This window comes from Apis cerana, linkage group LG13 (genome assembly GCF_029169275.1).
Source record: "Apis cerana isolate GH-2021 linkage group LG13, AcerK_1.0, whole genome shotgun sequence".
Lineage (NCBI taxonomy): Eukaryota > Metazoa > Arthropoda > Insecta > Hymenoptera > Apidae > Apis > Apis cerana.
The window spans coordinates 1,361,619-1,375,242 of NC_083864.1; the positions used below are offsets into that span (position 1 = coordinate 1,361,619).

At 18.4% G+C, this 13,624-nt stretch overlaps 1 protein-coding gene across 6 annotated transcripts in view; it reads right to left on the bottom strand.

The window, feature by feature from the left end:
• Positions 1-2,244: 2,244 nt before the first annotated feature.
• LOC107996946 (prominin-1-A) overlaps positions 2,245-13,624 on the bottom strand; it is a 137,554-nt gene continuing 126,174 nt past the window's right edge. For all 6 annotated transcript variants that reach the window (XM_062083460.1, XM_062083459.1, XM_062083461.1 and 3 more), the window contains 6 exons: positions 10,741-10,963; positions 9,097-9,396; positions 5,275-5,433; positions 5,045-5,178; positions 3,242-3,292; positions 2,245-2,410 (listed from right to left, as the gene is read on the bottom strand). In XM_062083460.1, coding sequence (XP_061939444.1) covers positions 2,371-2,410; positions 3,242-3,292; positions 5,045-5,178; positions 5,275-5,433; positions 9,097-9,396; positions 10,741-10,963 — 907 coding nt within the window. In that variant the 3' untranslated portion in view covers positions 2,245-2,370. The remainder of the gene's footprint in view (positions 2,411-3,241; positions 3,293-5,044; positions 5,179-5,274; positions 5,434-9,096; positions 9,397-10,740; positions 10,964-13,624) is intronic.

Here is a 13,624-nt window from a genome sequence, read left to right on the forward strand (position 1 = left end):
ATTTAATTAGAAAGAATAAAAATATAGTAATATGATGTATTAAAACTGAATATGTAATTAAATAATGAAATATTATATTATATATTATTATTTATATATAATTTTATCATATAATATATTATATAATATTATATATATTATATAATATTATATATATATTATATAATATTATATAATATATTATATAAAATCAAAAATATAGGAATACTGGTTAACTGAAGATTCTTGAGCTAATTTTAAATTATATTTTTTTTTACAAAAATTTTCGTTATACTTTTGTTAATAAAAATATTTGTAAATAAAAAAATTATTAATAAAAAGTACTAGTTAATCATATAGACTCGAACTGCAACAGTAATATTAGCTATGTATGGCATTGGCTGATATTAACTAATTCAACAAATGTTCCAACATTTCTGATAGCGCTGGCACAAGTCCATAAGCACTCTACAAGAAAATGACCTGAATAATAATACAAGAAAAAAACTTTTCCTTTCTACAATAATGTGAATAGACTATGTACTTGTACAACTTCATCTCGAAACAGATGGTATTTCATGCGTAGCCATAATAAAAATCGGCGAAATCAGCGGCCAACGGTGAAATTATTCATGTTGTCTACACAGATAAGAAGTCTACGAAGATAACAGATTATTATTATTATTCAAACAACAAACAAGGGGAAAGCAAATCAATATATTTCGATTCATCTGGATGACAGGAAACGTTATAGATTCTACGAAATTGGAGTTAATGGGATATATTACAGTTTTGAAGTAGCTATTTCAAGGCATGTTAAGGACTAAACTATTACTTGCGAAGCGATCAGACAACTTGAATTTTATTTTTAATAATCTAGCAATAATTTATGATCAATTCCTCAACATTTTTCTCAATCTAACGGAGATATAATAGCAACGGCCACTTGCGTCTAATATAGGATTCATCTTTCAAAACCGCTCTTCAACGTGATTATTGATTTCGCTAATTTTCTCCTAGTTTACATTTTCATGGAAAAATGATTTGGAGAAAAATCCAAGACCCGTAACTGTCTTTTAAATCAGTTAAAATAAAATAGAATTTAGATACGATTAAGATAGAATTCAGAAACGATACAATTCATATCAGATTATAGTTAGAAGTATTATACAATCAATCGCAAAATAATTAAAGTAAACCGCTATTTGTTTACTTAAAGCTCATAATACAAAAAATTATACAATTCTACGACAGTAGATAGTCTTTGGAATAATATCCTTAGTTGAGGTATTTGTGCAATATTCAAAATCATTCAATTTAGACTTTAATAATGATATTATAATTAAAATAAATAAATAAATAAATATATATATATATATATTTATGTATCAAAATGTATATATATATTTTTTATAAACATTCAATTGTTCAATATTATAATCATGATATCTACGGATAACCACTAAAATAAATAAAACAAATATTAAAATAAAAGAATCATTTATAAAAAAATCCTTCTCATCGATTTCGATGAAATATTATTAAAATATTGATTCTGAATAATTTTTTCTTATATATATTCTTATATATTATATTCTTATCATCGCTTGACTTTAATTTTTGAGATATAAAAAAAAAACAAGCAATAGAAATAAGAAAGAATTTATCATGAAAAGATTTTTGCTTTCAATTGATTTTGAATTTTCTAGAATCCAAATCGAGCATACAATCTCTAAATAAGAAATTTGTTTGACGCGAATATAATAAGATCATTAATTATCATATGATCATAATGCATTGTATTAGATAAATATATGTTGTCGAAATATTTTACATAAATTATATTATAAATTTAAAAGTATTTTTGTGGATGAATTTGTTTTTATATTTGATAGATATGAAAGCTTCAAACTTTTGGTTTAAATATGTATATATATATATTTCAGTATATATTATTTTAACTATACAAATATATAATAATTGTGTATAATTTTGTAAATAATTATCTTTTATTTTGATACTTTTTTCAAAATTACTTATGTAATTTAAAATTTATCTATAAATATCACGATTGTAACATTGAATAATTATATGTCTAAAAAATTTATACATATATGATTTATTTCAATCATTTTAACATTGCGAAGTCTATTACTAACATTTTTTTGTCATTTTTTTCAACAATTAGTGCAATTAAATAGATTTTATAATCTGACCGATAGTCATGCTTTTCTAGCTCGTAACATGTATTATGTTAATCATAACATGTATTATGTTTATTTTTAAAATATTTTATTATTATATTAATTATTATATAACAAAATTGCTAAAATAAATAATTAAAGATTTTTAAATAGCTTTATGTAGAAATAGAATTATTTAAAACATTTTTTATTGCCATCCTTCTTCAGATGATGGTGGTGGTGGTGGTCTGAAAATAAAATGTTTTGTTATTGCAATGAGAATAAATTATTTTGGATATTTTTTATATTATAGAAGATAGTATAGAAAAATAATTCTAGAAATTCAAATAAATATAAACATTATATAAAACTTATTTATTACAAAGTTAATATATAAGGTAAAATAGAACTCATTCTATTTCGTTTCATCTAACGTAAAATTCAGTTGGATATAGTTAACTTAATAATTTCCAATTAATATAAATTTTTGTGTTTGTTGTGAGTTTTATAATAAATCCAAAGATATGTTATAAATATTTTTTTTATACATAGATATCTATATAAATAGATATTCTATATAAATTCTATATAATTCTAAATTCTATATAATAAGATATCTATATCTATATAAATAGATATCTATTTACTTTTAATTAATTTATTTGTATTAGTTCATTTGTATAATTTTCTATTATTATAGTAAATTGTATTATTTTATTTAAATAATTTAATTGATTATGGTAATTAACAAAAATAATTTAATATTTTCTAAAAAAAGTTTTTAAATTATGAATATTATACGAATATTTGAATCATTTTAAAAAAAGATCAATGATATATATATATTTTTTTAAAGTTTTTTAAAAATCTTTAATTATTTTTTTAGTAAATAATTATGTAAAGTAAATCTCTTATTTATTACATTTATATCTTCCTTAAATAATTAAATTAAATTTAATAATTAAAATTAAATTTAAAAATAATATTAAATTTTATATTAAAACAATTAATTTTAATTAGAAGATTTAAATATTTATTTTTATTTTAAACAATTATTTTGGAATAAAATGTATGCTTACTCCGGTGTATTCCAATTTTCTTGTTGGTCAGGTTCAGTTGGCGGGTCCTCTCTAAAATTAAAAACACATAACAATTAATAATTGTATAAAATTATAATTTTGTCCATTTATTTTTAAATTTTTAAAAAAATTATACATATTCATATTACAATATTATAATATATTCAATGATTGTATCTATTTAAATATATTTTTGCGAAATCACAATATTATCATATCGAAAACAATTTATTTGTTCACGAGCACTTATTTTCGTGAAATTTATAAATAACTTATTCGGAGAAATTCTTCATATGAAAACTCTTTTCTATTATTATCGGTCATCGATCTCCAGTTTCTTGAGTTTAAACAAAGATGATGTTATCTGAGAAGATTGCCATTTTTGAGAAATGCCAGTTTCGACACTTATAATGTTTTTAACACACTTTAATCTGGATACACCGGATCCCAAAAATGATATACTTCAAATATGACTCAACGGTAATCAATATCATTCTAATTCGAGTTCAATTTTCCTCTAACTTAGAAATGTCATGAGTCAAGCACTGATTGCGATATTATTGGTTATTATCGTACCCCATTGGAGAATCTATGATTCTTCCAATTTCATTTGTTTCATTTATAAGGAAAATCTCATTGTGAGCAGGTCAATAGATAGTTTTATTCTAACATCACATTGTGCTCTGATATCGTCGAACACGATTATCTGCTATAATCTGAAAGATTCTAATACAATCCACTCATCACAAAAAAAATATATCACAATTACCAATTTTTTCACACACATATATACACTTCTGTCGAAAGAATATTCGACACATGCACTTAACAATTCATCACTACAATACTATTGCTTAATTACTTCGTTGCTATTGCTTAATTACTGCGGGCGCGAATGCTTATTTTAAAAATAAATGTTATTTAATTTATTAATTAATTTCGTTACATCTTGAAATATTACAATTCTTTTCTTTTCTTATAAATTAAAATCATAAATTTTTGTAAATTGAAATCAAATTTATATGATAGGATCTTAAAAATAGTTGGAAAAAAAATTATTCTTGTAAGCTGAGTTGATGAGACTTAAATAGTGGCTTGACTAATATTTTTAACTTTAATATATTATATATACTATATATATTATTTTATGTGTATTGTCGCGATTTTTTGTGTTCTTTTCTGGTGATATCTGTGCTGAATTCAATTCATTTAGAATCATTTAGTTTTATTGTGTAATGCTATCCAGTTTTCTATTTTTTTTTTTTTCTTATTGAATGCATAGTCAAAATTGAATTAGAATGTAATTTAGATTGGAATAGAAATTTATTTAAAAAATGTAGGCCATTATTATATTTTTGGATGTGACTTTTATGACGAAACCTTTTTTTTACTATAGGTATAATATTATATTTATTTAACGAGAATCGATTCTGTTGATAATAAAATGATTAAATGAATCAGTTTCGTTTATTTATAGTTGAACAAATTTATATATTTTAAATAAAAGTTTAATAATTCAAAATATATTTTGAATTAAAAATCTAAGGCTGGACTATATATTGTAGATATATATTTGTATAGATTACACAACATATTAAAAAAATAAAAAATAAATCTTTTTCTATCATATTAAATATAAATATTAATTCTATTTGCGAGTAAATTAAAGTAATATTAATTTGGTCGATCTTATTAATATACATATGTAGAAAAATTTATAAAAATTTGCAGAAAATAAATTACAGGTTAATTTAGTTTAAATTAATCAAAGCGTTATTAAATAATATAATTAAATGTACTTACGATCTCGTGGATACGAGATTAGCATCTTTTTCATTATTGGATAGATTTTTATATACTAATGATAAAATATGTGCAGTTGGTGTACTTGCTATCATGATAATTGCACAAATAAATGTGACAAACCAATATCCACTCTGAAAAATAAAAATAAAAAGTAAAATTATATCAAAATAATATTTTTAAATATTTTTCTAAGATTTTATATTTGTAATTTGTAATTTTATACGCACCAAATTACCTAAAAAATGATTACACAATAAAAGTTTAATTCCTTCTAAAACATTCCAAAGTGGTCGGCATTTGGCTATTCCATTACCCATTTCAGATAATACATGAAATCTCCATTGATCCAGATAATTAGCTAATCGATCTGTATAAGCTTTTGTTTTCTATACGTAAAATATATCAATTATCAGTATTATATTGATATGTTAATAATGTATAATCATATTTTACATTTATTTTACATATTTTATAAAAAAAATATATTACATATAAAATAAATTACATATAAAAAAATTTAAAAAAAAATAACACGAAAAAAAATATAAAAATAAGAAATTGAGAGTAAGAGCAGAATATAAAAATAATTGTTGATTTGAAAAAAAATAATAAAAATTATTATTATATATTAATGATGAATTATATGAAGCAAACTGCTTATATTTATTTATATACGGAAATGTGTTTATTTATAGATATTTTCGTTGATCTTTAATTATTTACAATTGAATAACAAAGCCATAAATACATTTTTGTTATTTCTTTTCATTTTAGCTTAAAGATTCATTTTTTAAATTTTTTGACATCTATAAACGTTTTGTATATGCTCTCTCAGACTATTTCTGGTAAAAAATTTTTAGTCAAACAATATATAAAATTCATTAAAAATTAAAAATTGATAATAAAACAAATGTAATATGAGTTATATGATAATGATAATATTAAAAATTAAAATTTTGTTTAATTATTTCAGAGAGAAAAGAAAGTGATTTATGACCGAACACGTGGAATTAATAATGAAGAATTATGTTACATGTAATGTTATTTTTACAATCAATTAGATTAACTTCTTAATATGAGTTAATAAATCCAATCGCGTATTCAAACATTGTCATTCATATTTATTGATTCGTTTATAAATTATTTTTTTATTAATCTTGACATTGAAATAATAAAAGACTTTAGGTTATATTTATTTAACATTTATATAATAATGTGTTTTAGTTACATTAATATTGCTTTAATGTCCAATTTTTTATTATTACTATTATCATAAATTTTTATCATCAAATCTTGCAATCATCTTCAAACATATTCAATTAAATATTTAATGCTTGCGACTTAAATCCGTGTTTATTGAATATAAATATTTATTTACATTCATTTGTTTTCACTTATAAATTCTTACTTATAAATTATATAATAAAATTTAATAATATTATAATTATAATAAAAAATAAAACTTGATTTATCACTATCGGCATTTAGCACAAATCGACTACTAATATTTTACTCATACTTATTTTTTTGTGTTGGTCAATTAAATTTGCAGAATTCACTAATCTGAATAAATATCTGTTTTCAGTTCTAATTGTAAACGCCTAAATGAATACTGTAATTATTATTCATTATATTCAAATATAAATGAAATGTTGATGCATTATTCTAATGCTTTTTAATTTAAAAACTAATATTATAATAATAAAGCTAATATTAATAAATATGTCTACATGATAACATATATTTGAACATGATTATATTTTTATTTATATTTATCATGTTTGTTATAGTAAATATTCTTATTATAATAAAAAAAAGTTTGACAACAAAAACAATTATAATTTTTAATATAAAATGATATTTAAATCGACTTGATATGAAATAAATGTAAAAAGTAATTTAAATCTTTCTTTTTATGAACAAAAAAATAATGAAAAAGTAAAACTTTAATTAAACATTTAATAATATTTAACATATGTATTGGAAACACTTGTTCATGAATATGGAAATATTACAAAATATTAAGTAGAAAATAAAAAAATTAAATAGAAATTAAAAAAAAAGATTTATTTCTTTATGAATTAATAATTTAGTAATATTTAATATTTTTTTCGAAATTTTTATCAATTTATAAAAATATTTTTTTCCAACTACTATTTTTTTTTATTTTGTTCTATTTTATAATATAAATACTAATGTATAAATTATTTTTTTGTATTATATATATATATATATCGCATGTAAATATAATATTTAAAATTATAAAACTTTTAATGAATTTCACATTAAGTTTGATCAAAAATTTTATTTTCCTAATAGAGGAAAATATTTATAAAAAAGAATTATATGCTCTTTTCCATAATTATTTTGAAATCTTTTTTCGAATTCATACTAGCTAAAATAAAAAATCATTATATTCCATATTTAATAATTTTTTTCAAATTTAAAATTTTTTTGACGGTTACTTCATAATATTTTTATTAATAAAGAAAAATTTGAAAATTTTATAAATTGTTCATATAGGGATCTATAAAATATATCGGGTATTTCAAAAATATTGAAATATTCGTAAATTGGAGATTCTTGAGGTAATTTTAAGCAATATTTTCTTTTGGAAAAACTTTTGTTACAGCTTTGTTAATGAGTTATCAATAAAAAAATGACTAATCACGGAGCGCGTAATCTAGTCAAGCTGCGACAGTTGGTTACATGCTGCTGACTGAATACAAACAAATCTAATATATGTCATTGGACATCCTAAATCAATATATATCCTATATATACTAAGAAATTTTTATTCTATTAAAAATATCTACTAAATTTTTACTACTATTAATCTACTAAAAATTTTATTATTTTATTCTATTAAAATAATTCTTTTTATCAGAAATGGAAAAAAATATTATAAATTGAAATTAAATAGAATTATATTGTGAATATAATTTTATATTTTTTTGCATTAATATATGAAAATTATTATTTTTTTTAAATAAATGCAATAATTTATTTTTAATAATCAATCGATATAATTTTTTTATCTTTACAATAAAATATTTTTAATTTTTGTCTTAAATCTATAATTCTTTAGACATTATCATTACACTTATTAAATTATTAGATATATCTACAGATATTACTGTACAAAAAACATTACAATATTTATGAGTATAAATCAATTCTTTATATCAATTAGTATTTATATCAACCATTGCAACATTACATAAGTAATATTAAAAAAAGAAATAAAAAAAAATATTTAAATTATAATGGCAGACTTTGATTTGTTACAGGATAAATAATCCACGATATACAAATATAAGTAATTTAAATCAAATAATTTATATTATAATAATTATGAATTATTAGATTTAGAAAAAAATGTAATAATATTTTTTTAATATTAAAAAATTGCAAGACATTTGACTGTTAAAATTATAAAATTTCATTGAAAAAAAATATAATTAAATTTTTTAAATGCATTAATATATAAAGTTATAATTATATTTAAAAAAAGAAATTATATTTCTTTGAAAGTTTAGTATTTAATTTTGATTTATTTAATTCTGATAATATTTTTCTTTATTTGTAATCATTTGAAAAATATAACCTGTTCTAGGTCCATAGGAATGTATAATATATAATAATATATAAAATATATATTTTTTAAAAGTTTCAAAAAAGAATAAATTAGTCTGAAATAATTACTTATATTTAATACCATTTAATTTCTATTTTGCATATCAAAATAATACCTGAAATTTATTAAAATAAAATAATACAATTAAAACAAACTAATTTGAAATTTAATATTTAATTATTAGAAAAATTGACAATATTTTATAACAAAACGTTCAGATACTATATTTTAATAATAAGAAAATATAAAAAGAAAATTGTATATATATTTAACAATTACAATTTATAAAATTATATATATAGATTTATTTTAATATCAAGTTTTATTATTTATACCGATAAAGTAATTATTTTATTAATTAAAATTTAATTTTCTTAACCAATAAAATAAAAGAATCAAAATATATACATACTAATTGAGCAATTTTATCTCCTTCATTATCAATATAATATTGAATGTTCTTCAAATGAGAAAGTGAATAATTAATATGTGTTTGTAGCGGCTGTATTTGCAATTCCAATGCAGCAAGGTTGTATAACAACTTATCTTGTAATTTCATCAAAGGTTTTAAACGCCTTGAATTTATATCTTGCATAATTGCTACAATAGTTTCCAAGCTTCTTGCTGTTAATTTATCATTCATTCGTTGGGTAACCTTATCTAATTGATCTGATAATATTTCTAAATCTTTATTTAAAATTTTTCCTTGGATCTAATAACAAACAATATTTTAAAAATTATAAAATGTTAATAAAATATTGTAAAAAATACAGAATATATTACATATTTTTAAACATTTTAAGCCAAATTTAAGCAAATCTAACAAGATTATTTTTAGTAAATTTAACAAATGAATTTATGAGAATTAGATATAGAATAAAGAATAAAAATTGAAATAATTTATGCAAATAAAGTTGAAAGTAAAATATCATATAATTTGATTAATGATTAGAAATCACAGCTAATTATAACTATAATTATAACTATATACTCGCTAATTATTGAATATTTTTTATTAAATTTAGAAAAGAAATATAATAATCAATTTAAGCTTATTTTAAAATGTCAAGTTTATTACTAATTTTTAATTACAGCAGCAAAAATCAATAATTCATCTCTAAAATTTAATGATCTTTTAATTTTAGGCGTTGATTTCAAAATAGAAAACAATTTAGAAGTATATAATTTTTTTTAATATTAATTCGAATAATGTTCAAACATTTATATAATATATGTATGCATTTATGGATTTTTTTGTAGTTTCTTTAACAATAGAATTAAAATTTAATATTAGAATTACAAACCTATATATTTTCTTTTTTTTATTTTGTTCATATTTATTAAAAAATTATAATTTGCATATTATCTAATTGATCAAAAATATTTATATTTTACTTGTTTTTATAAACCTATTGCAAAAATAAATAAATAAATAAAATATACAAATATTTTTTTAATCTATTATAATTTAGTTATTTATAAAAATATAATATAAATTTTTACAGTAAATATAATTTTTTTCATGATGGAACGAATTGCTTTTTGTAGCAAATCGAAACATTTTACTACTATTTTTAAGACACATGAAAAGAATATTTTTACATAATCGAAATATGTTACATTTCATAATATATATTTTCTAAAACAATTTTTTAAATATTAAAGATTCATTAGAAATCTTTGTTATTGATTAGAATATTTAGAAATCTAGCAAAAGAGTAATGCATTTTAAATTTAAGTAAATAAAAATGAATAGCAACTGCATATAAACATAACTCATACTATATATATTCTGTTATTGTTATAATTAATAGTAAGAAAAAATTAATTATTTATTATACTAATAAAATTATTTAATTATTTATTATACTAATAAAATTATTTAAATAATTATTTTTTGTATATTCTTATTATATTCTATAAAATTAAAAGACAATATTTAAAAAAAGATTTCTAAAGAATCTAAAAATATTTCTAAAGAAATCTAAATATAAAATAATATAATCTAAATATAAATATAAATATAAATATAAAATAAATGAAAGATTTACAATACCATAATTCTATGTTCTGTTAAATTTAATCTGCAAGCATATAATAAATCATGTAGTTGCCTTTCAAAATATCTTGGAAATATATTTAAAGTTCTCAATTCGACTTTAATTTTTAATATAATTCTAGAAAAGCTTGACCAAGTCCAATATGCAGCAAGTTGCTCTAATTTCATTGTATTTCCTAATCCAAATGCTGGGTAAGCTGGTTCATTCATTCGACATTTCCTATAATCATATATTATATGTTTATTATTAATTAATAATCAGAGATTATTTTATCTTTTGAAGTTTTGAATTATTTTGCAAATAAAATTGAAGCTTTTAGGATTTAATAAAATATTATTATTTTGTATTTATTACTTTAAATTTCATGATAATTTCATGAATAAATCCTATTTATTTGCTTTTTATTAATTTTTATATTGCAATATTTATATTATATTAAATAATCAATTATCAAATCAATATTATCAATAGTTATTATTTATAATAACATTTTATGATAAAATAATATAGTATATAAATAGTACTAATATTTATTTAAAAAAGAATAATTTATTTTATTTAGTGTTATAAATAAATAAATAAATAAATAAATAAATAAATAGATAGATAAATAAGTAAATAAATACTATATTATATAAATATATACACATATAAATACTATAGTAAATATATGTATTATATTTTATATATTATTTTACTTTATTTATTTATTAATTATAATTTTATTTATTTCATATATTTATTACATAATACTATAATAAATATATTTTTTCTATTTCTTGGAAATTTCATCAAAATTATTCGATTTACAATTAGATATAAGAAGAAATCATAACAAAAGGATATTAAATAAATACGTACAATACTTAGACATTTATAACCACGATATTAAAAAAACAAATGTAAATTAGTATTAAACTTATGGTTAATATTAGCAAATATCTGATTATTTATAAAAAAAATAATATAATAAATAGAATAAATAATAAAATAGGAAATAAATAATAATATCTACAAAAAACTTTCTATATAAACAATATAGATATAAATACATAAGGATATATAATACATATATAATATATGTATTGTAAATGTATAAATATAGTACAAATAGTATTTATGCATTAATATTCAAACGTAAGTCAATGAAGTCAAGTTGAATAAGTTTCCAAGAAATAATTTTAAAAATTTTGATGTATGATCAATTAGTCTTGCATCAGTAAAGATAATTATAAAATATATAAAACTTTGAATATTTAAATCCGACTACTGAAATAATAAACTTTATTAATATTGATTATATTTCAGAATTATTCATCAGAAATATTTGATCTAATTTTGCACAATTTTGACTCAAAATATCTGTTATATACTATACGAGTTTCATGAAAACGGTTAGAAATTTGTAGATCTGATAAAATTTTAAACCGTAATAAATAAATAAGAAAATCACTCATAAATAAGAAAAAAATTATTAAGATATAATTTACCAGTAATGATCAAATCATTAGATTATAAAAATCGAAAAGAAAAAAATCAGAAATATTTCAAGACTTGATGCAAATAATTATATTATAATTAAAATTATAGTATTTATAAAAATATTATCAAAAAATATTAAAATAAGTTATTCTTCAATTATAAAATAAATATATTGTATATTAAGTATAATAATATATAATTATATATATAATTTATAATATGTAATAATAAATAAAAATTTTTAGCCTGATTAAAATATATTATGCAATAAAATTCATAACAAAATACACTGTACAAGATTATTAATATATTTATAAGTCATCTTTGAGAATCAATTCGAAAGGATCAAAATAAACATCAAAATAAAAAATTGTTATACAAAAATATTGGTTGAGGTTTGTTTAATTTATAAATATTTTAAGATTGTTTGTATGAAGTTAGACAGAAAAAAATAAATATAGCGATGTGACAGAATTTAATAATTTAATAAATAATTGACATTTTTGTCTATCAATTTTGTTTTTTTTTTTGTTATACTGTGACAATATATTGATTATAAAATAAGTTTATTTGAAATATTTTTGTATTTTTTCTTTTATGATTTTTTCTTATTATTGAAGCAGTTTCTTTTTTTCGAAGTTTCTTTGTAAAAAATTATTCATGACAAAAAATTTGAAATCATTACTGCATTAATTCGCATGAAAAAAATTATATTCTATCACATTTCAATGTATAATTTAAATTGATACAATTATTGATTAAAAATAAGTGATACGATTTTTGAATGATTGTATAGAATAAAATATAAATTAAGTTATGTGCAATTCTTAGCCAAGAAATTAAGATCAAGTATAATTTTTAATATTTTTCGTTTATTATTATTTACTAATAAAATTTAAAGATCTGAAAAAATTTAATTGCAAGTTTTATTAATTTTTATTAATGTATTTCATATATAGCTTGCTAGCTATCTAAATTTTTCATTTTTGAAATATAAATATTATATGATAATCACAATAAACAATTGTCGGGCTTTTATGCGTACTTTTTTTTTTATATGACGTATGTAACTGTTTAGACACATATATATTAAAATAGATCAACAGATTTAATAAATTAATGTATTAAAATAAATAATTTATATATTATAATACATTTTATTATTTTGTAATCAAGCAATTTTTTTGATATGAAATCAATTGAAAATTTAAAGTTTATTTAAAATTTATATACCAGTCATATGTTAGCTGATTTAAAAAAAATCTGAATATTTAATTAATTTATAATTAAATATTAAATTAAATTTATAAATCTATAAATAAAGGATATGATAAAATAGTACATCAGAAACATACTGAAAATAATACTATAATCAAAACAAAAGAAATTAAAACATTA